Below are 21,019 nucleotides of genomic sequence, written 5' to 3'. Positions count from 1 at the left end.
GCCACACAAGAACACCCAGAAGAAGCAGCGAGTGATTGTTGTGGTAACTCCCTGCTGCAGAGGGACAGAGGCACCCACCTGCTGACCTGACCTCTTGTCTAGAGAGGTTTGCTGCCTGCCGGGGACTTGGATCCGAGATGTGATGGAAAGACTGCTGAGGCTTGTCCGCCCATCTGACTATTACCCCCTGCTGCTCTCCCATGTGGATACCAATGATACCAAGGCAACTTGGAAAATATCGAAAGGGATTTCAGAGCTCTGGGGATGGGGATCAGGTGGCCCAGACTGTTTTCTCCTTGATCCTGCCAGTGAGGGGGGAAGGATGGAAGAGTAGACGGATACTGCAAGTAAAAAACTGGCTGTGCTGCTGGTGTTAGTAACATGGTTTTGGTTTCTGTGACTGTGGTCCCTGTTTGAAAATCGACAACTGATTGTGAGAGATGGGATCCACTTCACTAAACGGGGCACACGCATCTCTGCCAGCAGACTGGCCAACCTGGTAAGGAGGGCTTTAGACTAGGAAAGATAAGGGAAGGGGAGAGTTATAGAGACCATGCAGTCAGCAAAACAGGGCTCAAGTGGGGATACCTCCAGCAATTGCATGCAGCTAAGGAAGTACTTATGAGACAAGACTATAGGGAATCCTCTTGCACTCCTCCTGTGAAATCAGCATGCTTGAATACCTCTCTGAAGTGCCTGAAATGCCTGTACACAAATGCATGCAGCATAGGGATTAAACAGGAAGAATTAGAGATCTGTGTGCGATCACAGGGCCATGATCTCATTGCAGTTACAGAGACATTGTGGGATAGCTTGCATGACTGGAATGCTGTCATGGATGGCTACAAGCTCTTTAGGAAGGACAGGCCAGGAAGGCAATGTGGGGGAGTTGCCTTTATTTGAGAGAGCAACTGGAATGTATTGAGCTCTGCCTAGGGGTGGATAATGAGTGGGTCGAGAGCTTATGGGTAAGGATTAAAGGGCAGGCTAACATGGGTGACACTGTTGTGGGTGTTTACTACAGGCCTCCTGATCAGGAAGAGGAAGTCAGTGAGGCTTTCTGCAGACAGCTGGAAGTAGCTTCACGATCACAGCCTCTGGTTCTCATGGGGGACTTCAACCATTCTCATATCTGCTGGAGGAACAACACAGCAAGGCACAAGTAATCCAGGAGGTTCCTGGAGAGCACTGATCATAACTTTCTGAAACAGGTGATGGAGCCAATGAGGAGAGGTGTGCTGCTGGACCTTGTACAGCAAGAAGGGCTTCTTTAAATACATTAGTAACAAAAGGAAGACTAGGAAAAATGTGGGCCCGCTACTGAATGGGGCAGGGGCCCTGGTGATGAAGGATACATAGAAGGCAGTGATACTGAATGCCTTCTTTGCTTCAGTCTTTACTGCTAAGACCAGCCCTCAGGAATCCCAGACTCTGGAGACCATGGAGAAAGTCTGGAGAAAGGAAGACTTTCCCCTGGTTGAGGAGGGTCAGATTAGGGATCACTTCAGCAAAATGTACATCCACAAGTCCATGGGCCCTGATGGGATGCACCCGCGAGTGCTGAGGGAGCTGGCGGATGTCATTGCTAAGCCACTCTCCATCATCTTTGAAAGGACGTAGAGAACAGGAGAGGTGCCTGAGGACTGGAAGAAAGCCAGTGTCCAGTCTTCAAAAAGGGCAAGAAGGAGGACCCAGGGAACTACAGGCCAGTCAGCCTCACCTCAGCCCCTGGATAGGTGATGGAGCAGCCCATCCTGGATGCCATCTCTAAGCATGTGAAGGATAAGAAGGTGATCAGGAGTAGTCAGCATGGCTTCACCAAGGGGAAACCATGCTTAACCAACCTGATGGCCTTCTATGATGGAATGACTGGCTGGGTAGATGAGGGGAGAGCAGTGGATGTTGTCTACCTTGACTTCAGCAAGGCTTTTGACACTGTCTCCCACAACATCCTCAGAGACAAGCTCAGGAAGTGTGGGCTAGATGAGTGGACAGTGAGGTGGATTGAGAACTGGCTGAATGGCAGAGCTCAGAGTTGTGATCAGTGGCACAGAGTCTAGTTGGAGGCCTGTAGCTAGTGGTGTCCCCCAGGGGTCAGTACTGAGTTCAGTCTTGTTCGGCTTCTTCATCAGTGACCTGGATGAAGGGACAAAGTGCACCCTCAGCAAGTTGGTTGATGGAATACAAAACTAGGAGTGGCTGACACACCAGAGGGCTGTGCTGCAACTGAGAGGGGCCTCGATGGGCTGGAGAGATGGGCAGAGAGGAACCGCCTGAAGTTCATCAAGGGGAAATGCAAAGTCCTGCACCTAGGGAGGAATAACGCCATGCACCAGTACAGGCTGGGGGCCAATGTGCTGGAAAGCGGCTCTGTGAAGAAGGAACTGGGAGTCCTGCTGGGCAACAAGTTGACCATGAGCCTGCACTGCACCCTTGTGGCCAAGAAGGCCAACGGTAGCCTTGGCTGCATTGGGAGGAGCATTGCCAGTAGGTGGAGGGAGGTGATCATTCCCCTCTACTCAGCCCTGGTGAGGCCACAGCTGGAGTGCTGTGTCCAGTGCTGGGCTACACAATACAGGGGAGAGATGGAGCTCCTGGAACGAGTCCAGCAAAGGGCTACTGAGATGCTGAAGGGACTGGAGCATCTCTCCAATGACAAAAGGCTGGGAGAGCTGGGACTGTTCAGCCTGGAGAAGCAAGGACTGAGAGGGGATCTTATCAATGTGTATAAGTATCTGAAGGGAAGGTGTAAAGAGGATGCAGCCAGACTCTTTTCACTGTTGCCCAGCAAAAGAATGAAAGGCAAAGGGCACAAACTGAAACACAGGCAATTCCATCTGAATCTAAGAAAAACTCTTTTGTGGTGAGGGTGCCTGAGCACTGGCACAGGTTGCCCAGAGAGGTTGCAGAGACTCCTTCCTTGGAGATATTCAAAAGCCATCTGGACACAATACTTGGAAACGTGCTCTAGGTGACCCTGCTTGAGCAGGGGGATTGTACTAGATGATCTGCAGAAGCCCCTTCCAACCTCAACCATTCTGTCATTCTGTGACAGTACAGATCTGTCTGCTTTGTTGCAGAAAATATTCTTAATATTAATAGTCTAAATATTAATATGGAAAGGACTTTTCATTTCTCTCCAATGTGAGAAGTCAAATGTGAGCTAAACTACCAAAGGTCAGTGTATTGAAAGAGATTGCCTAATACTTTTACAGTTTTCTTTAATAGAAGAGAGCAAACCCCATAAGCTTATAGCTGTGTTAACTTTTTATTGACTAAGAAGTATTTATGTTTTGTATAAGAAAGGGATGAGTAATAGTTTTGCCTTTCATTTCTGTTTATATTAGTTTGCAGTTTTTGTAGTCTGCTTGAAGTCTGCATCCTAAACTGTTTTTGATTTTTTCAGTCAGTGTATCTCTTGGATACATGTAATATATAATGAAATAATGAAGCCTAAAAGAGATACTTGGCAATTTTAACTTATGAATGCTACTGCCTGTTTACAGTTGTTCGAATTGTATATCCAGCTGATAAACGGGGTTTCCCCACTTCACTTCCCTGAAAGTGAATGACACTGCATGAAAATGGTGTGCATGTATAGAGAAGGACCCTAGAGAAGTGTTAATTATACACACAGAACAACAGACATAAGTATATTAACAGGCCTTTGTTTATGCAGTATGATCCTGTACGGTTTTTAATATACCAGGAACTGATATCAAACAATCAAAATGTGGAGGAGAAAGCAGTATGAGAGCATTCTTCATGCTTCTCACCAACTTTCTTGTACATATTCCCAAACCTTGGGGTTTTTCAGCTGTCCCATGTTCCTGAGCACCTGTAAGAACCTTGGACTTCTTGAATTCACCCAAGCTTCTACTTGGACTCTGAGTTGATCTTTGGGATGCTAAAGCTATATTTATATTGATAAGTTAAATGTGCCCAGGAGCATTCCTGGACACTGAAGCCAACTGAATCAAAATTGCCTGTGCTTGTGCACAGACTTTCTTAGCCTCCCAACCTGAGTGGCTGTAGGCAAACTATCTGTTGGGAACTTTTCCCTGGGATGCTCTAATTCATGAACCAGGCCTGGAAACTGTTTTGGATTGTGCTAATGCTGTGGACCAAGAGCATGCCAGGGGTTGTTTTAACAGTTTGCTAGAATAACATTGCACTGTGGTGCCCAGGAGTGTTTCTGTATACAGTTTATTAGTGTTGACTCACTCTAAATCTTACCAGCTTTGTGGTAGGATATGAAACATTTCTGTTTCTTCCACACCCCTTCAAAGCAGTGAAGTAACCATATTCCATAATTTGGATGAAAAACAACACTGTGGAAAAGACAGATTACAAGTCTTTTAGGATGCTTACTCTTAGGCACTAAGAAGCTAAACAGGATTGTAGTTGGCTCCAGGACTTGGCTACTCTGCTGCTGAAAAGGGGGAAGATAGTGACTTTTCTTTTATTTGGGCTTAAAAGCACAGTGAACTTTCTTTGAAGGGTAAAAAACAGAAAGGGGCTAAATTATCTGTTCAAAAACAGTTGTGGGGACAGTAGGGAGTTTTGAATTCATGGTGTTCATATAGAGTTGAAAAATACGGTGATGCTGTTATTAAAGGAAATTCCTGTAATGCTAGTACAGGCATACCTCAGAGATACTATGGATTAGATTCCAGACCACTGCAAGAAAGCGAATATTGCAATAAAGCAAGCGAGTCACACAAATTTTTTGGTTTCCCAGTGCATATAAAAGTTATGTTTACACTATACTGTAGTCTATTAAGTGTGCAATAGCATTATGTCTAAAAAGACAATGTACATACCTTAATTAAAAAATACTTTATTGCTAAAAAATGCTAACTGTCATCTGAGCCTTCAGCGAGTCATAATCTTTTTGCTGATGGAGGGTCTTGCCTTGATGTTGATGGCTGCTGACTGATCAGGGTGGTGGTTGCTGAAGGTTGGGGTGGCTGTGGCAATTTCTGAAAATAAGACAGCAGTGAAGTTTGCCGCGTTGATTGACTCTTCCTTTCATGAAGGATTTCTCTGTAGCATGAGATGCCATTTGATAGCATTTTACCCACAATAGAACTTCTTTCAAAATTGGAGTCAATCCTCTCCAACCCTGTTGCTGCTTTATCAACTAAGTTTATGTAATATTCTAAATCCTTTGTTGTCATTTCAACAATGTTCACAGCATCTTCACCAGGAGTAGATTCCGTCTCAAGAAACCACTTTCTTTCTTCATCCATAAGAAGTAACTCCTCATCTGTTAAAGTTTTATCATGAGATTGCAGCAATTCAGTCACAACTTCAGGCTCCACTTCTAATTCTAATTCTCTTGCTATTTCCACCACATCTGCAGTTACTTCCTCCCCTGAAGTCTTGAACCCCTCAAAGCCATCCATGAGGGTTGGAATCAACTTTTTCCAAACTCCTGTTAATGTTGATATTTTGACCTCCTCCCGTGAATCATGAATGTTCTTAATGGCATCTAGAATGGTGAATCCTTTCCAGAAGGTTTTCAATTTACTTTGCGCACATCCATCAGAAGAATCACTGTCTATGGCAGCTATAGCCTTACAAAATGTATTTCTTAAATAATAAGACTTGAAAGTCGAAATTACTCCTTGATCCATGGGCTGCAGAATGGATGTTAGCAGGCATGAAAACATTAATCTCTCTGTACATCTCCATCAGAGCTCTTGGGTGAGCAGGTGCATTGTTAATGAGCAGTAGTATTTTGAAAGGAATCTTTTTTTTCTGAGCAGTAGGTCTCAACAGTGGGCTTAACATTCAGTAAACCATGTTGTAAACAGATGTGCTGTCATGCAGGCTTTGTTGTTCCATTTATAGAGCACAGGCAGAGTAGATTGAGCATAATTCTTAAGGGCCCTAGGATTTTTGGAATGGTAAACGAGCTTTGGCTTCAACTTAAAGTCTGCATTAGCACCTAGCAAGAGAGTCAGCCTGTCCTTTGAAGCTTTGAAGCCAGGCATTCACTTATCCTTTCAAGCTATGGAAGTCCCAGATGGCAGCATCTTCCAATATAAGGCTATTTCATCTCCATTGAAAATCTGTTGTTTAGTGTAGCCGCCTTCATCAGTTCTCTTAGCTAGATCTTCTGGATAACTTGCTGCAGCTTCTACATCAGCACTTGCTGCTTCACCTTGCACTTTTATGTTATGCAGACGGCTTCTTTCCTTAAATCTCATGGACCAACCTCTGCTAGCTTCAAACTTTTCTTCTGCAGCTTCCTCACCTCTCTCAGCCTTCAGAGAATTGAAGAGAGTTAGGGCCTTGCTCTGAATTAGGCTTTGGCTTAAAGGAATGGTGTGGCTGGTTCAGTCTTCTATCCAGATCACTAAAACTTTCTCCATAGCAGCATTAAGGCTGTTTCGCTTTCTTATCATTCGTGTGTTCCCTGGAGTAGCACTTTGAATTTCCTTCAAGAACTTTTCCTTTGCATTTACAACTTGGCTGTTTGGCGCAAGAGCAAGCGCTATCTCGGCTTTTGACATGCCTTCCTCACTGAGCTTAATTGTTTCTAGCTTTTGATTTAAAGTGAGAGATGTGTGACTCTTCCTTTCGCTTGAACACTTAGAGGCTGTTGTAGGGTTATTAATTGACCTCATTTCAATACTGTTGTGTCTCGAGGAATAGGGAGGCCCAAGGAGAGGGGGAGAGAGATGGGGGAACGGCCAGTTGGTGGAGCAGTCGGAACACACACGACATTTATCCATTAAGTTTGCTGTCTTATATGGGTGTGGTTTGTGGTGCCCCAAAACAATTACAATACTAACATCAAAGATCATTGATCACAGATCACCCTAACAGATATAATAATAATGAAAAAGTTTGAAATATTGTGAGAATTACCAAAATGTGACACAGAGACACAAAGTGAGCACATGCTGTTGGAAAAATGGCGCTGACAGACTTGCTCGATGCAGGGTTGCCACAAACCTTCAATTCGTAAAAAATACAATATCTGTGAAGCACAATAAAGCAAAGTGCAGTAAAATGAGGTATGCCTGTATTGTGTGCTAGACTTACTCAATAGGCTGCATCTGATACCTTGAATGCAGAAATGGTGTGCATCCAAGTTAATTCCATTTCCATGTCAAGCTGGATCTGGTCATGTATTAATCTGTCTGCTTTGTGTCCAAGGAAGTTTAGGCAGGCAGAAATGGAGCTGCTCTTTAGCCAAATCTCTAACCTGAAGGATCAGGGAACTGGACTTTGGGATTTACTGTAGAATATAATTGCTCCATTTGTGATCCTAGTGGTTCTGATGGCTGCAAGTCTTAGGCAACAGGTGGTGAAAAATGATAGAAATGAGACATTTAGGTTGTATAGTGGTAGAAAAAAGGGTGTGGAACCGACAGAGGATGAGGAGAAATTACAACATAATGGAAAAAAATAATTATAGACAAAGCTAGAAAAATAGAAAATGTTTTGTACTGGAAAGGGAAGTGCTGACATAATAAATAGTGTTGGGGCAAATTGGCATGTGACATCAAGACAGGACTGTAGATTTCCTTCTGGAGGTGACCTTGCTGATGCTGTCTTAAGAAATGTACCAATTTGTAAATCTGGACAGGAGCATGTGATGGAAGTACTGAATGATAGATGTTAATATCTGCTTTAGTAGGAGTCAAATTATGTTAGCATGCTCTTATTTATCTTCTCTTTTAGACTGCAGATTCAATTGTCATAAACGTTGTGCATCTAAAGTGCCTAAAGACTGTCTTGGGGAGGTGATTTTCAATGGAGGTAAGATGGGAAGCATGCTTTTAAATACTGACGAATCTTTGGAGGCTTAACAAGATTTATCAACTTTTGCTTCCTTCATCTTTGAATATTTTAAGGCTTTTATTTTACTTTTCCCTTTTTTTCCCCTGAGATCACAGAGATTGAGATTGACTAAAACTTTTGACTTGAAATTTATTTGATCAGTCTTGGCAAGTACAGTATGCTTTGCTTGAGATTGCTCATGGGAAATCAGAAATTGAGAAGACTTTTTAATGTATAAAAATGGATGTGTTGTGCTAAGTCTTCTCATTATTCACCCATGAAATAAATATTTTTAAATCTTAGTATCTGAAGAGAAGCACTGTGGCATTCTCATATCCATGATTTTTAGTGGCCAGAGACAGCACAGCTGTCTGTAAAGAGTGGGTGTTTTGGTTTTGTTTCTTTAACTTTTTGAAACCTTATTTAGTAGGACTGTTTTCTGAATAGACTTGTGAGGAGTGAAAGAAGAAAGTGGGGAACAGTCTGTGAAAGACAGTTTGGGGTCTCATTCTTCTAAATTTTAGACCAGTGCTGCCCAAAATCTTGATCCTTAGCATGCATGCTTTTTGGGGAATAAAATTGATGGCATCCAGCAGATCACACCAAACTGTGCAGCCTGGGCCAGAGGCCAGGGCAGCAGCCCTGTTAGCCTCTATATCTGTTGCACAGCATATCCTGTTCCTTCATGCCTGCCTTTTCCAGTTGCAAGGCTCTTTCCTGGATTTCAGAATTGGTGGCCACAAACAAATGATTGACATTGGTTGTTGTTGCTGCTGTACCATGCTTTTCACTGTTCTTCTTATGGTGCTAGGGTGCTAAGGCATGTAATTTGGGAACTGCTGTTTAAGATTATTCTTCCTTTGGCGGACATAAAGGTGGGAGGAAGAATAAAAAATAACCCAACCCTTAACTTGAGCTCTCCTCAGATCAAAAAAAAAAAAAAAAAAAGGAAAAAAAAGGAAAGGAAAAAAAAAGCTACAAGTGAAAGCTATTTGTATCTTTTGATTCTTAATTTTCTACAGTGCAAGTTGTACAGCTTCTGGCAACTTTAAACTTGTACCAGTGGAGTGTTAGATGCAGATGAGATCTGCTCTGCTCTTTTCTTCTCCTGCAGTACCTCCAGCCCCCCACCTTTTTTTTTTTTTTCCTTCTGTTTTTATTATTATTTTGGGCTACAAGGGCAATGAGAGCAGAGTTAGGTTTCTGTTGGAGAGTTCTGTTCGCACAGGAATAATCTTCCTCTGGGTTTGGGTCATCTCTAACCATCAAGAGGTCACTTTGTACTGCTCATTTGTGGAATAGAATTACTTTGTGAGATGTGGATTTAGACCTTAAGCATTTCACTATGATTCTTTCAATATAATTCTTGTTTTGGTTGGGTCTCCCTTGCCTTGACATTTAGCAAATCCAAATGGATAATATTCATTAGTGCACTCTGCATCATTAATCAAAAAGTTGAGGATTTTGTGTATTCTTATTGTACTTTTATGTTTACTTGCATAAGTATGAATTGGAGAAGAAATTTTGTGTTGGGGTGTGTGGGTGGGTGTGTGCATTTGAAATAATGTCCAACTCCTGTGTTGTTTCTAGAACCTGCTAGCCCAGGCCAGGATTTGGACATGCCAATGGAAGTTGATAGCAGTGAAATGAACAGTGATGGTAGTCGGGGTCTGGATGATGTTGAAGAGCCCTCTCCTCCAGAAGACAAAATGTTCTTTATGGATCCATCTGACCTTGATGCAGACAAAGATGAAGAAGCTGTCAAAACTATCAGGTAAGTTAGAGTGCGGATTTCTGTGCTCTGGACGTGCTTTCTTCAATCTTAAGAAATCAAACTTTGAGTAAAACGTTCCTGGATAGCACAATCTTTCTGCTTAAAATGATTTTTTTGTTTCTTTTTAACTTAAATGCTTTGTAAATTTATTCTGTCCCAAGCAAATCTGAAATGTAAATAAATTAAAATAATGTAGTCTCTTCTCATGGGAATAATTGCTGTGCTATGACTGTTATCAAAGAAATAAAACCTGATTATCAAAACATGGTAAAATTAATGTCTTGGCTTAATAATGCTGTGACTAAGATCTTTGTAACTTAGGCCAAATTTACTTCCTATTATACATGTGGTGATTTAAAAGGAATTACTCAAGATTTAAATGCTTTGATATTCACATAGTAGCTTATATACCCCTTGGGCAGCAGTTTGTTTAACTTGAATGTGCTTTTCTTAAGTTTTGCATCAGATAACTGTTATGCAGTTTCTTTAATCAAGTTTGGTCTCTTTACTTTATTATGAATAGTGTCATCCTGATTCTCTTAAGTTAGTCTTAAAAACACAAGAACAGCTGTGCTAGGTCAAACCAAAGTCATTTTAGCCCAGTGGCTAATAGCAAATGCGTAAAGAGACGTATAAGAACAGGAAGAGCATATAGTGATACTTTTCCAGCTTTCATTGATTTATAGCTCACGGACTTCCTGAGGTGGAAGTAGTATCTTTTTTGTCTTTAATCTCTAGATAGTATTTTTCTATTATTTCTAATTGTGTTTGAACCTATTACAGTTCTTCATGTGCACAGCATCCTGTGGCAGCAAATTCAATGGTATAACTACAATTTATGTTAAAGCATCTTAACATTTTGGTTTTTGATTCTGCCTTGTGATTTCATGTGGTTACAAACCTGTCTGCTAGCAACACATGTAGGAGGTCTGATGTAAGCAGCCAATTTGAGTGTATCAGAATGTCAAAGATTGTCAAGCCTTGTCTGCATGACCGTTAATATCACTGAACATTGATAAATTATCTAGTGCAGGTGTGATTTGAAATAACACATAAATGCCTTTCTAGATTTTCATAAATTGAAAGTACACTTAAGTACCTTTATTAGTGTAACAACAGTATTATGAAATAGCATAATCTACTAACATAGACAAGAGAAAGTAATAACAATACAGATGTTAATCATAGTTTTATGTTGGATTAAGACCCAAGCATGCAGTTAGCTGTTCTGAGAGATGACGACTTCTGTTAGTGTCGTCTTTCCAGTGTTTTTTTTCTCCTCATGTTCCTGTAGTGTAAGTACTGCAGTGCTTGCATTAGGAGAGCTGGCGGGATCCCAGATACCATGTAGCTCTTTAGAATCTCCTTGCAAGCGCTGATGATGACCCATTCATGTAGAAATTGGCCTTGTTTGTCAAAGGAATAATTTGTATGGGAAGAAAGACCCCTGTTCCTGAAAATTACAGACTAAATGTATAGTGTCAGTATAACTGCAGTACTGTTGTATTTTAACTTGTTAAATGTTAACGGTTCTTTTTTTTTCTTTTAGTCCCTCAACAAGCAATAATATTCCACTCATGAGGGTTGTGCAGTCCATCAAGCATACAAAGAGGAAGAGCAGTACAATGGTGAAGGAAGGATGGATGGTCCACTATACTAGCAGAGACAATCTGGTCAGTGACTTTGGTTTCTTCATATATTACCTTAAATTATTTATCTAAACGGGTGTGTTTTACTTCTCTTATTTAGTTAGTCTGATTTACAGTATCATTTGAAAGTACTTAGCCATGATGTTCTTTATATAAAAAAAAAAAAAAAAGAAAATCTGGTGCAAAGGAGAAATTGTAGTTTCTTCAAAATTCTTCATGTGGTGACTCAACAGTACTTTTGTTTTTCACTTTTTAAAAAGAAGCACCTCTAAATTGTCTCAAATGAATTGCATGTTTAAGATTTCACCTCTCCCTAGATAAACATTGAAATAATTTGTTTGCTTAAGCTTCTTTCTGTTTAGGAGTTGGACTATATATTTGTATCAATGTTTTTGCTACTTGAAAACGTGGAAATTAGTATGAGTACTGAAATAGTTAACAGTGCTAATCCTAATGATCAAGCTGTTTGTTAAATATTAATGTGTAGACATGAAAGCCCTTCATACCTAGCAATTCACTGTATCTAGAACTAAGCATTATTGGGGGGGACCCAAATCCACTATTCCCCTTGATGTCCATGGAATGAAGGCTTGACTGTATATTCTTGAATATGCAAGCATCCTCCAAAAAGTTTACGTTGTCTGTTTCCAGAGATAATGGTAATGATCCCTTAATTAATTGAACCTTCTTAGACAAGCCCCTTTGTATTTTGTATTGAGGAGGAAGGAGAGGAAGAATAACTGACTTCCTTGAAGCTATCTAATGTGAGAGAGTGAATCTTCTTGTACTTGTAGTGGATGAATGAAATGGATGAAGTTAAGACATTCCTAGGGTTTGTGAAGCACAGTGTGTCATGCTGAGAGACTGTTTGTGAAAGGCAGCATATATACTTTCGCATTCTTTGTCTCCATGCAGGAGTCTGACTGAAGGGGACTTGAGGAATGTAGAAAAGCAAAGTTATTTAGGCTACGCTGAAATCAAGTTGAGGGGTGATACCAGTCAGTTCCAGTTATTGTAGTATTTTTGCTTTTCTTTGTCATCAACTGAACAGACCACCACGAGTGATCTGTCAAAAACTGCCTTACAAAGCATTCTTTGCAAGTCCGGTTTTCAAATAACTATTTATCAGAAACCAAAATAAATATCTGTAACATTTTGCAGATGAGAGTCCAGCCCAGGCTCCATAAAAGACACTTTTTATCATCTTTTGAATATAGGAAAAATATGGCCAGGTGGTAGACAGAAGAATGGTTCTAGCAGTGTTCAGGGCAGACCTGGTGTTTGACTCTGACATAATCTTTCAATACAGCCATTATATTTTTCCTTGGACTCTTTTGGACATTCTCACAGAACAGTGATTAGATTGTATGCCTCAGCATAGCTTGATTTTTTTTCTTCCATCAGCCTGGATGCTTCATACATGAAGTCTACTAAAAAGGCTGCCCAAATGAAGTATTCTGTTCCAAAGCAAGAAATCTTCAGCCAAGCAAGCTTTCAAACCTAATGGGAGGAAGCTTCTGTATCGGGCATTACAGTATCAGCTATTTCCCTTGACCATTCTGCTATCAGCCATATGGGACTATTTCCTATTCCTGAAACAACTTGGGCTTTCCATGAGTTCCACAGAGGTTCATTTTAACAGCAATATCTATATACTTCCTGCTGACCCTGGATAACAGAGTATTTCACTCTTTATAATCATTTTTTTTCCTTATTGTCTGTTTTCTTGTTTTTCTACACTCCAAGACCTTCCTTTCTTCTTATAGTGTATTAGCAGTTTGAACCCCTGAGTACTTACCCAACCTGTTCCTTAACCATCCCCTCAAAAACAGTCTTCCCTGATTTATAATTTAATAAACAGCTTATATGTCCAAAGGACAGGTTCACCCATATGCCTTGACCCAGTTTCCGCTTAGCTCTGGTTTAGAATTCCATCTAGTTAAATTATTCATGTGCTAGCTTTCTTTGACTAACTCATGCAGATAATCTTTGCATTCCCATGACAGAAGTGAATTAAGCTCTGCATTTAGTATAGTAAGGGCATTTCTAAACTTTGTCATCCTAGGCCAGACATAAGGGTCTTTGATTTTTTTTCTCGTGGAAAAATCAAAATGAGTCTCAAACTAGCACAAACAGAGCACAGGGCAAGCAAAGTAAGTTAGATCTATACAGCCATGTTAGCTTTCTAAAAGTCTTTCTGTTTTTAGGAATATTTTTGTGCTTAAAATATAAGATAGTTATGTGCAACAACTTCTGGATGTAATTTTTTGGTTGAGAAGATATTACTCATTGGTGGAGGCTTCCATAAAATGGCTATTTGCTGTATGTTATGATTCCCCCCCCCCAGATGTTTTGACCATTTGAATCTTATAACCCATCTTTCTTTCCTGCCACTGTGAACTTTTGACCTTCTAGAACTCTGTGTTGACAAAAGAATTAAGGACTTGTTAGGCTTGCTTAGTCCTTAAACCCTTGTGACATTGGTTTGAGGGCACAGAGGAAGCAAACATGGGTCCCACAATTATTACTAAGTGAAAATAATTTGATTTTTGTGAGCACGTGCACCTGGAGTAAAACCTGTGCAGACTGTTTCCTCTAGGAGTTAACAACTGTTATCACCATAATTACTGTAAGGTAAGTGATATTTTTTTCAGGTTTGTGGAAATAATATTATAAGGCTCATCTGAGGTTTAAAAAAAAAAACCCAAAAAACCCAACAACCCCCCCCCAAACCCATGATCCCCAAATATTTTTTTATGTATCTAGTCTAAAATGCAATGTAGATTAACATTATTTGATGATCTTAGGAGTTTAAAGCATTTTTCATTTAAATAACCAGAAAAGAAAGTCCTGGCAGTGATTTATTCCTTATGATATTGTACTATGCATTTTGTAGAGAAAAAGACATTACTGGAGACTGGACAGCAAATGCCTCACACTGTTTCAAAATGAATCTGGAACAAAATATTACAAGGTAATTAACGAGTAGTAATTATGTTGCACTTGATTTACTTAGAATGCTTTATAGACCTGAAATGTTCCTGTAAGTAGTATGATAAGGATTATTTCCATTCCCTTTCTGTAATCAAAACTGAAACAAGCTAATTATTGGCCAAAGCTTATAAATAAGAAGGACCAGGACTAAATCTCAGAAGTTGCATGCAGCTCCCCTCTTAATCACCTTGAGTATGTCTCTCGTTGTGTTTTATATGTACTGTTCTTCTGAATTGCTTAGCATATTAAGTTTTTTTCACAATTACTAGATGGTTTGCTTGGTAGCCAGCCTAGTTAAAAGTTAGGATTTTCACCTTCTAGAAGTTGTGACTAAAAGTTTGCATGCTTATGTATTTTCTTTTAAAGTTCCCAAAATAAAATTATTCCCAACTGTACAACTAAAAGTTTTAAGCAAGATCTAGAGAAAATTTAGTATGCGGCCTGGCATTATATAAATGAAGCTTAGCAATAAATTCAGCATGTTGTTAATATAGTGATGTGTTTAGTGGTGGAATATTCAGGAAATGTCTTCAAATGTATAAACAAGATTTCTCCTGTTCTTGTCTTGCACCTTCAGGTGGGGGTCCAAATCTTGCAGCTTCTTCCTCTATAACATCTCTAAGATCAAGCCTTTTCTCTGTACACGCAGCTAAACTCTTGTCCAGATCCTTTTCATCCCTATCTTGACCAATGCAGTCTTTTCTTCTCAGACCTCCCTGATATTTGTATTGCCCTGTGTATTCAAAATACAGCTGGTAAAATACCTTCCTTGCTTGTTACTCCGTCCTGCCACTGCTTTTAGTCCTCCAACTTGCCCACTCCTTTTTTTGTTTGTTTTTATCTGCTTAAATTTCAGGTTATTTGTCTCTGCTGTTAGAATCGTTCAGTGGTTATATCTACATTTATTTGCTCTCTTAATAAGCCACTGTCTCTTATTTTCCCCCCTAATACCAGCCTGGTATTCACCTGCTTGTTCACGACTCTTGAAAGTGATGTACACTTGTACATGTCCACATGTGCGTGGAATGTCCTTCTCCAGCTAGTGTAAACTTAAAACCATTTCTTCCTTCAGATCTGTTCTCTAATGCCGCTTATACCATGATCTTGCAGTGACAAGATAGAGGGGTTGATAGGAATTGTTAATATCTATATGAAAGAGAACCTTTATTGAAAATGATGTAGACCTATAAAGCGGTGCTTGTTGCCTGGCTTACCTAATCACATCCTCTTCATAATGTTGTTGTTTCACTCCCCTCACCCCCTTCCCCCCAGTCATGGTCATCTTTAGTTAAGCTGTATAAACTGCAGGGTCATTCTATACTTGTGCATCATTTGTATGTAATGGGGATTTCATACTGTGTATAAACACAGTATGAATAAAGAATAATAAATGTACAGAGAGAACTGTGGTGGGGTTGGAAGTCTTTCTAGGAATGTATAGAGGAGTTTAGAAGGCTGGGGGGGTTAGTGGTTGTGTACAGTTTGACATTAGTTATGAAGCTTGATATTTAATTTTTGATATTTTGATATATTTGCTTTTGATTTCTTTACAAACATTTTAAGTTCTGAACATCAGTGTATTAAAGTATTTTCTATGTTTTCATTTTTTAATCTTTAATATTTTTCTTCAGGAGATTCCACTTTCAGAAATTCTCCAGGTGACTCAGCCTCGAGATTTTTCAAACATGGTGCAGGGCAGCAACCCATACTGTTTTGAGATCATCACTGACACGATGGTGTACTTTGTTGGAGAAAACAATGGCAGCAGCCATCACAGTCCTGTTCTTGCTGCCACCGGAGTTGGACTTGACGTAGCTCAGGGCTGGGAGAAAGCCATTCGTCAGGCTTTGATGCCAGTCACTCCTCAAGCTAGCGTTTGTACTGCTGCAGGACAAGGAAAAGATCACAGTAAGCAGGCAGACAAGGCACTACTATTCGTATTCTGAAGCTGTTAATAATACAGATTCCATTTCAGCAAAACGGTTATGTAGAATGAAGTAGATGTATCTATTCGCTGCTGAATTGGGTCCATAATTTTCCACAAGTTTCTAGAAGTTGTCACTTGACTTTGTGGAGGGTACATGGGGAAAGCTTTTCATCTGTTGTAGCATCAAGCAGTAGTTAAGAATCAGATTTTCAATATGAATGTGTATTACAAAGCTTTATCATGGAAGTGTAAGAACGCACACATAGTGACTTGATGTAAAAAGGGACCATGGTTTTAGTATTTCTAACATACTTTAAAAAAATATATATAAAATCTGAAAGAACTAGTTTTGGATGCTGTCTGGTATTATCTCTTATCATTCTTTCAAATCTGCGAGATGTATTTGTAGCTAAGGAGAAGGAAAGGAGTTAGTGATGAAATGTAAATGCTGCCAGTGGTAGAAAGAACTGCTGAGCTGCAGGTACTAGGAAGAAAGACACTCTTCTTTGTTTTGTGGCCTCCCTTTCTTTCTCTAGCATAGGATCAAATTCATTATCGAGGCTTTGCTGAACTATGTACTGTGGTCTTTCTCCTCAGACGGCTCTTGAGTTTCTTGCAACAGCATTCATTCACATCCTGTACTGAGGCTTATGCTTCCATTCTTTAGTTTCCTTTTGTCTTCCAACTACTCCTTCATCCTCTTTTAGCTGTATACTTGCTTGCAGGATTAGTTTCTCCGTCTCTGATACCTGGTTACTCTGGATGAATGGTAACATCAGCAACAGTTAAGAACATGTAAATGCTAATCGTAAGCACTTGCTGCAAATACAACCAGGGTCTGAAATGGCAGACAAACAAGTGTCAGTACTGGTATTTGTATTTAATTACGGTGAAGAAAGTTGCATGTGAAATGTAACTTCGTGAGAATGTATCTCATAACTGGCCTTTTACATATGTAGAACTTCACTTTCCATATTAGTTCCAAATACGTATAGTAAAGCTGTTTTTGCTTTTTAATATGTCAGATTTACTGTTGCTGAGAGACTTGCAGAGATTGTTTACTTTTTCCAAAAAAAAAGTTTGTGCAGGTATAAATAACTGCATTTTTATATTAAAACTTGAAAGTGATAGGGAGTAGAGATACAGGGGTAGATACAGGCAAGTATTTCCGCATGTTCAGGATTGTAGGAGTATAAAAAACTACTTTGAATCATTGAATGGTGTTTTCATATTCTTGGAGAAGTTGGCAGGTTGGTTTTTAAACTCTGAAATGCCGACTAAGTGTCTGTTCTTCCCCTCCTTCTTGCACTCTGTGAGCCATAAAATGTGTTCCCAGAGCCTTTAAGAAACTTAGACTTAAAACAATCCAAAGCCTCAAATATGTTATTTTTAGAATAAAAAGAGCAGGAGAGGAGAAAGACATTGCTAGTACTGGAAATACTTGCAGCAGCAGTGAATTTGTCATGTGAAAATGTCCAAAAGGCACTAGCTAGTCAATTAATGCCATGTTCTAGCCAGGAAGTAACAAAAAGGGTGCTCTTCCAGTCTGACCCAGAGGAAAAAATCCTTCCTGACCCCTGTACCTGGCATTTGGGATAGCAGAACTCTTCGTAGGGTATTTCTGATCTGAAAGGACAAAGGGGAGATTAAAGGCAGAGGAACAATTCAGTAAGTTATTATCTGATATAGATGACATTTTGAATGTAAATGAATTCTGGCATTAAATATACTGATTTCTTCAGATACATGACAAATTTTCAGTCATTATTCTTACATATTTCAGACACTAAGAAAAATCAACTTATTTGGAGAGAGTAACTCAACCTCTACCTAGAGTAAGACGACAGATATTTTCTACTCTCCAGACATCTGTGGACAAGGTTTCAATGTGTTCTCTTAAGCAGTTTCAGAAACCGTGATGTCTTCATTTCTTACTTAATTTATTTCAGTCTTGCTGCAGTTTGTCATGTGTGTGTTGTCCTTAGTAATTTTTATATGCTTTTTCCCATATATCTATGTCCTGTACTCTTACACCAGTGCGGACTTGACTAGTCTTAAGGAGAGAACAATAATCAGTAGGCATATGCATAGTTATAACTCCAATTCATATTTCAGATGCAGTGTTCAGAGAAATTTAATTTTTGAGAACTAGTATTTGTTACTTAAGTCTGTAAATTCCTTCTTTGACTTAAAGCACAGGTGGCAAAAATCAGATGCAGGCATTTTCTTTGTTCTCTGACACTGTTTCTAGAGTAACAAGGCTGGTCTTAGGGTGCTAAAGGCTCTTTCTAGAGTGCTAATAAATCTGTAGTATATTCTATATTTACATTGTATGTGAATTTGTTCTCTACTTTCTGAAAGTTAACATAGCAAAAGTTAGGTGTTCATTTGTCTGAAAAACTTGACCTCTGTCTTGAAGTCAGAAGAAAAGCGGTGTTTTTGACTTGATGTATCTCTTTTTCTGCTCATCACAATGTTATTCCTGTGATGAAAACTTCATGTATATATCTGCTGCCTGCTGAAAATAAGTTCTTTATCTACATCTGATACTTCTACTTGCAGAGTACCATAGATTAAGCCTCTTAAATGTGCTTTTAAATTCTGGAGATTGATATGCTTCTATAGTTTATTCACAAAACTAAGATCGTTTAAATTGTGGATTTCTTTTTTTTCTTTTTCTTTTTTTTTAATTTTCAAATCTTCTGTTACTTGCTTTACTTGAGTTGTTTCCTTCTCTTTACTTATGTTTATGCATTATTTCTGTATATCTTGATGCTGCAGAAAATTAGTAACCATGTTTGTTTGAATATAAATGGTCTACCTAATCCTCCTATCTGTATTTTTCTGTTACTACCAGAAGTTCTTGGTAGTTCAAGGAACTGTGATACAACTACCATGGTATTATTGCTTTTGGTCTCCAGCTCTTTACCCTCTACACACTTGTACTGTTTTACTGTTTTTGTAATTAGTGATATGATAAAAATGGACAAATAATCCCAGCAACCTCCCCAAACACAGAAAGGTTTATCTAATCAATCTATGAATTTTGAGTCCAAGAGTATATGATGTTTCTGCAGAACATCAATGAAAATCCTTTCACCAAGACCAAGTTAGAAGTCAGTAAAGATCTTTTTTTTTCTTTTTTACAATCAAAGGCTGCACGTCCTGTTCTCTTATTCTGTTATATTTTATTTTTTATTGCAGAGGAGTTATCTCTAAGCATCTCTGTTTCAAATTGCCAAGTCCAGGAGAATGTGGTGAGTCATATACATCACATAGCAACATTGTTTATTTATCTGGGTATTCCAAAGTAATTTATAGTGTCTGAAGGAGAAAGCAACACCAGGATATACTGTAGCTAAAGAATTCTGTGTTATATAATTAACTGGAAGTCATCTCTTCACTCAGCAAGCTGTTGGTTTATATGAGCGCGTGTTCTTGCATACAGTGCAGCTAAGTGGAACCTCTTCAGGAAAAGTTCATTATGTTTTTTTCCATTCTATTTGGGGTAGTGATGGCACCCTTTACCTAGTTTGATTAACATATGATTTAAATACAGCTTAGCCAGTACTAACCAATAAGCTTATGAACATTTTGATTATTCCTGAAATTTGTGATTTTTTTTTAAATTTTTTTTATCTTATTTTTTACATGCATTAGGATATCAGCTCTGTGTACCAGATATTTGCTGATGAAGTTCTGGGTTCCGGTCAGTTTGGCATTGTATATGGAGGTAAATTATAGTAGATTCCATTAGGCATTTAGTTAAGGTGGAGGGTCTGTTTGCTTGATATAATTACCCTTTTCATATTTGTTTAGCTGAATCTGGAATGTGTAGGTAATGCTTATCTTGTAAAAATTTTTGTTAGAATTACTCTGATTTAGTCGCTTTGCAGTTTTATTTACAGTCTTTCTTACAATTCATTTTATATGTTCAGTGTTATGCATTGCCATCAAAAACAGTTGAGAGTATACATCATATTTTGACCACAGTTAAATGCAAAGCAATCTCTAATTTGAATTCAGGCCTTGGTTAGTGGTTTGGGTTTTCTTATTGCAAATTCTAATTCTGTTGTCCATATCATACACTATAAGAAGTCATTTATTTAAAGGGCTGTCGATTATACCTTTTTTTTAAACTGATATCTGAGAGATGTGGCTGAAAGCAATTAGAAGAATACATTTTTTTCTAGTTTGTGCTGTGGCACAAACAAGAGTTTGTTTTATGCAAACGAGTTTCACTACAAATTTCCTGTAGCAGGATAAAGCAGAAGAAAATTATTTGTGAAGAGGTATCATTTTCGGGTTTCAGATGTAGCTTTATCACCTCTTTATATAAAAGCTTATATCAAAACTTATATCAAAACTTATAACTTCTTTATAAATCATGAATAAAAGAGATACTAGAAACATAACATCTGGACTCTGTCAGTCTCCTTTTTATCCCGCATATTCTATCTGAAGTGTAGAGAAGACTGTAAAGCTGGAAAGGAAGAAAAAATAACTAATGATTTAAAAGTGGGAACCTTTCTACTTCTGTCATGTTGTTTTTCTAGTTGGAAAACATTGTGGCTTTGATTCTTCTATGAGTTGATTATGCAGTTAAATAGTTTATTACTTTATAAGTTTTTGATGCTCTGGTTTACATCACTCTTGAGAGGTTCTCTCCCCCCCCCGATTTCTTAAAGTATATTGTGAATTCAGGTATGATCCGCTTCTCATGAATGGAAGTTTTGTAAATTCAGATAGTATTTTAATATTTAATGTTTTGATCTTCTTTATATATGCTCCTAAATTATCTTTTACATAAATCTCATTTTGGTATTTTTCATGGTTACATATTAAATACTTGCATATTAAATACTTGTGAGAAGCTTT

General features: G+C 38.8%; 1 protein-coding gene across 5 annotated transcripts in view; it reads left to right on the top strand.

Moving 5' to 3' along the window:
• The window catches only part of PRKD3 (protein kinase D3), a 54,990-nt gene that overhangs the window by 23,447 nt on the left and 10,524 nt on the right, over window positions 1–21,019 (top strand). For all 5 annotated transcript variants that reach the window (XM_067293296.1, XM_067293297.1, XM_067293299.1 and 2 more), the window contains 7 exons: window positions 7,699–7,776; window positions 9,388–9,571; window positions 11,121–11,244; window positions 14,117–14,194; window positions 15,846–16,122; window positions 19,346–19,398; window positions 19,802–19,874. In XM_067293296.1, the coding sequence (XP_067149397.1) occupies window positions 7,699–7,776; window positions 9,388–9,571; window positions 11,121–11,244; window positions 14,117–14,194; window positions 15,846–16,122; window positions 19,346–19,398; window positions 19,802–19,874 (867 nt within the window). The remainder of the gene's footprint in view (window positions 1–7,698; window positions 7,777–9,387; window positions 9,572–11,120; window positions 11,245–14,116; window positions 14,195–15,845; window positions 16,123–19,345; window positions 19,399–19,801; window positions 19,875–21,019) is intronic.

Source organism: Apteryx mantelli, chromosome 3 (assembly GCF_036417845.1).
Source record: "Apteryx mantelli isolate bAptMan1 chromosome 3, bAptMan1.hap1, whole genome shotgun sequence".
NCBI lineage: Eukaryota > Metazoa > Chordata > Aves > Apterygiformes > Apterygidae > Apteryx > Apteryx mantelli.
This window is presented reverse-complemented; position numbering and strand designations above follow the sequence as displayed.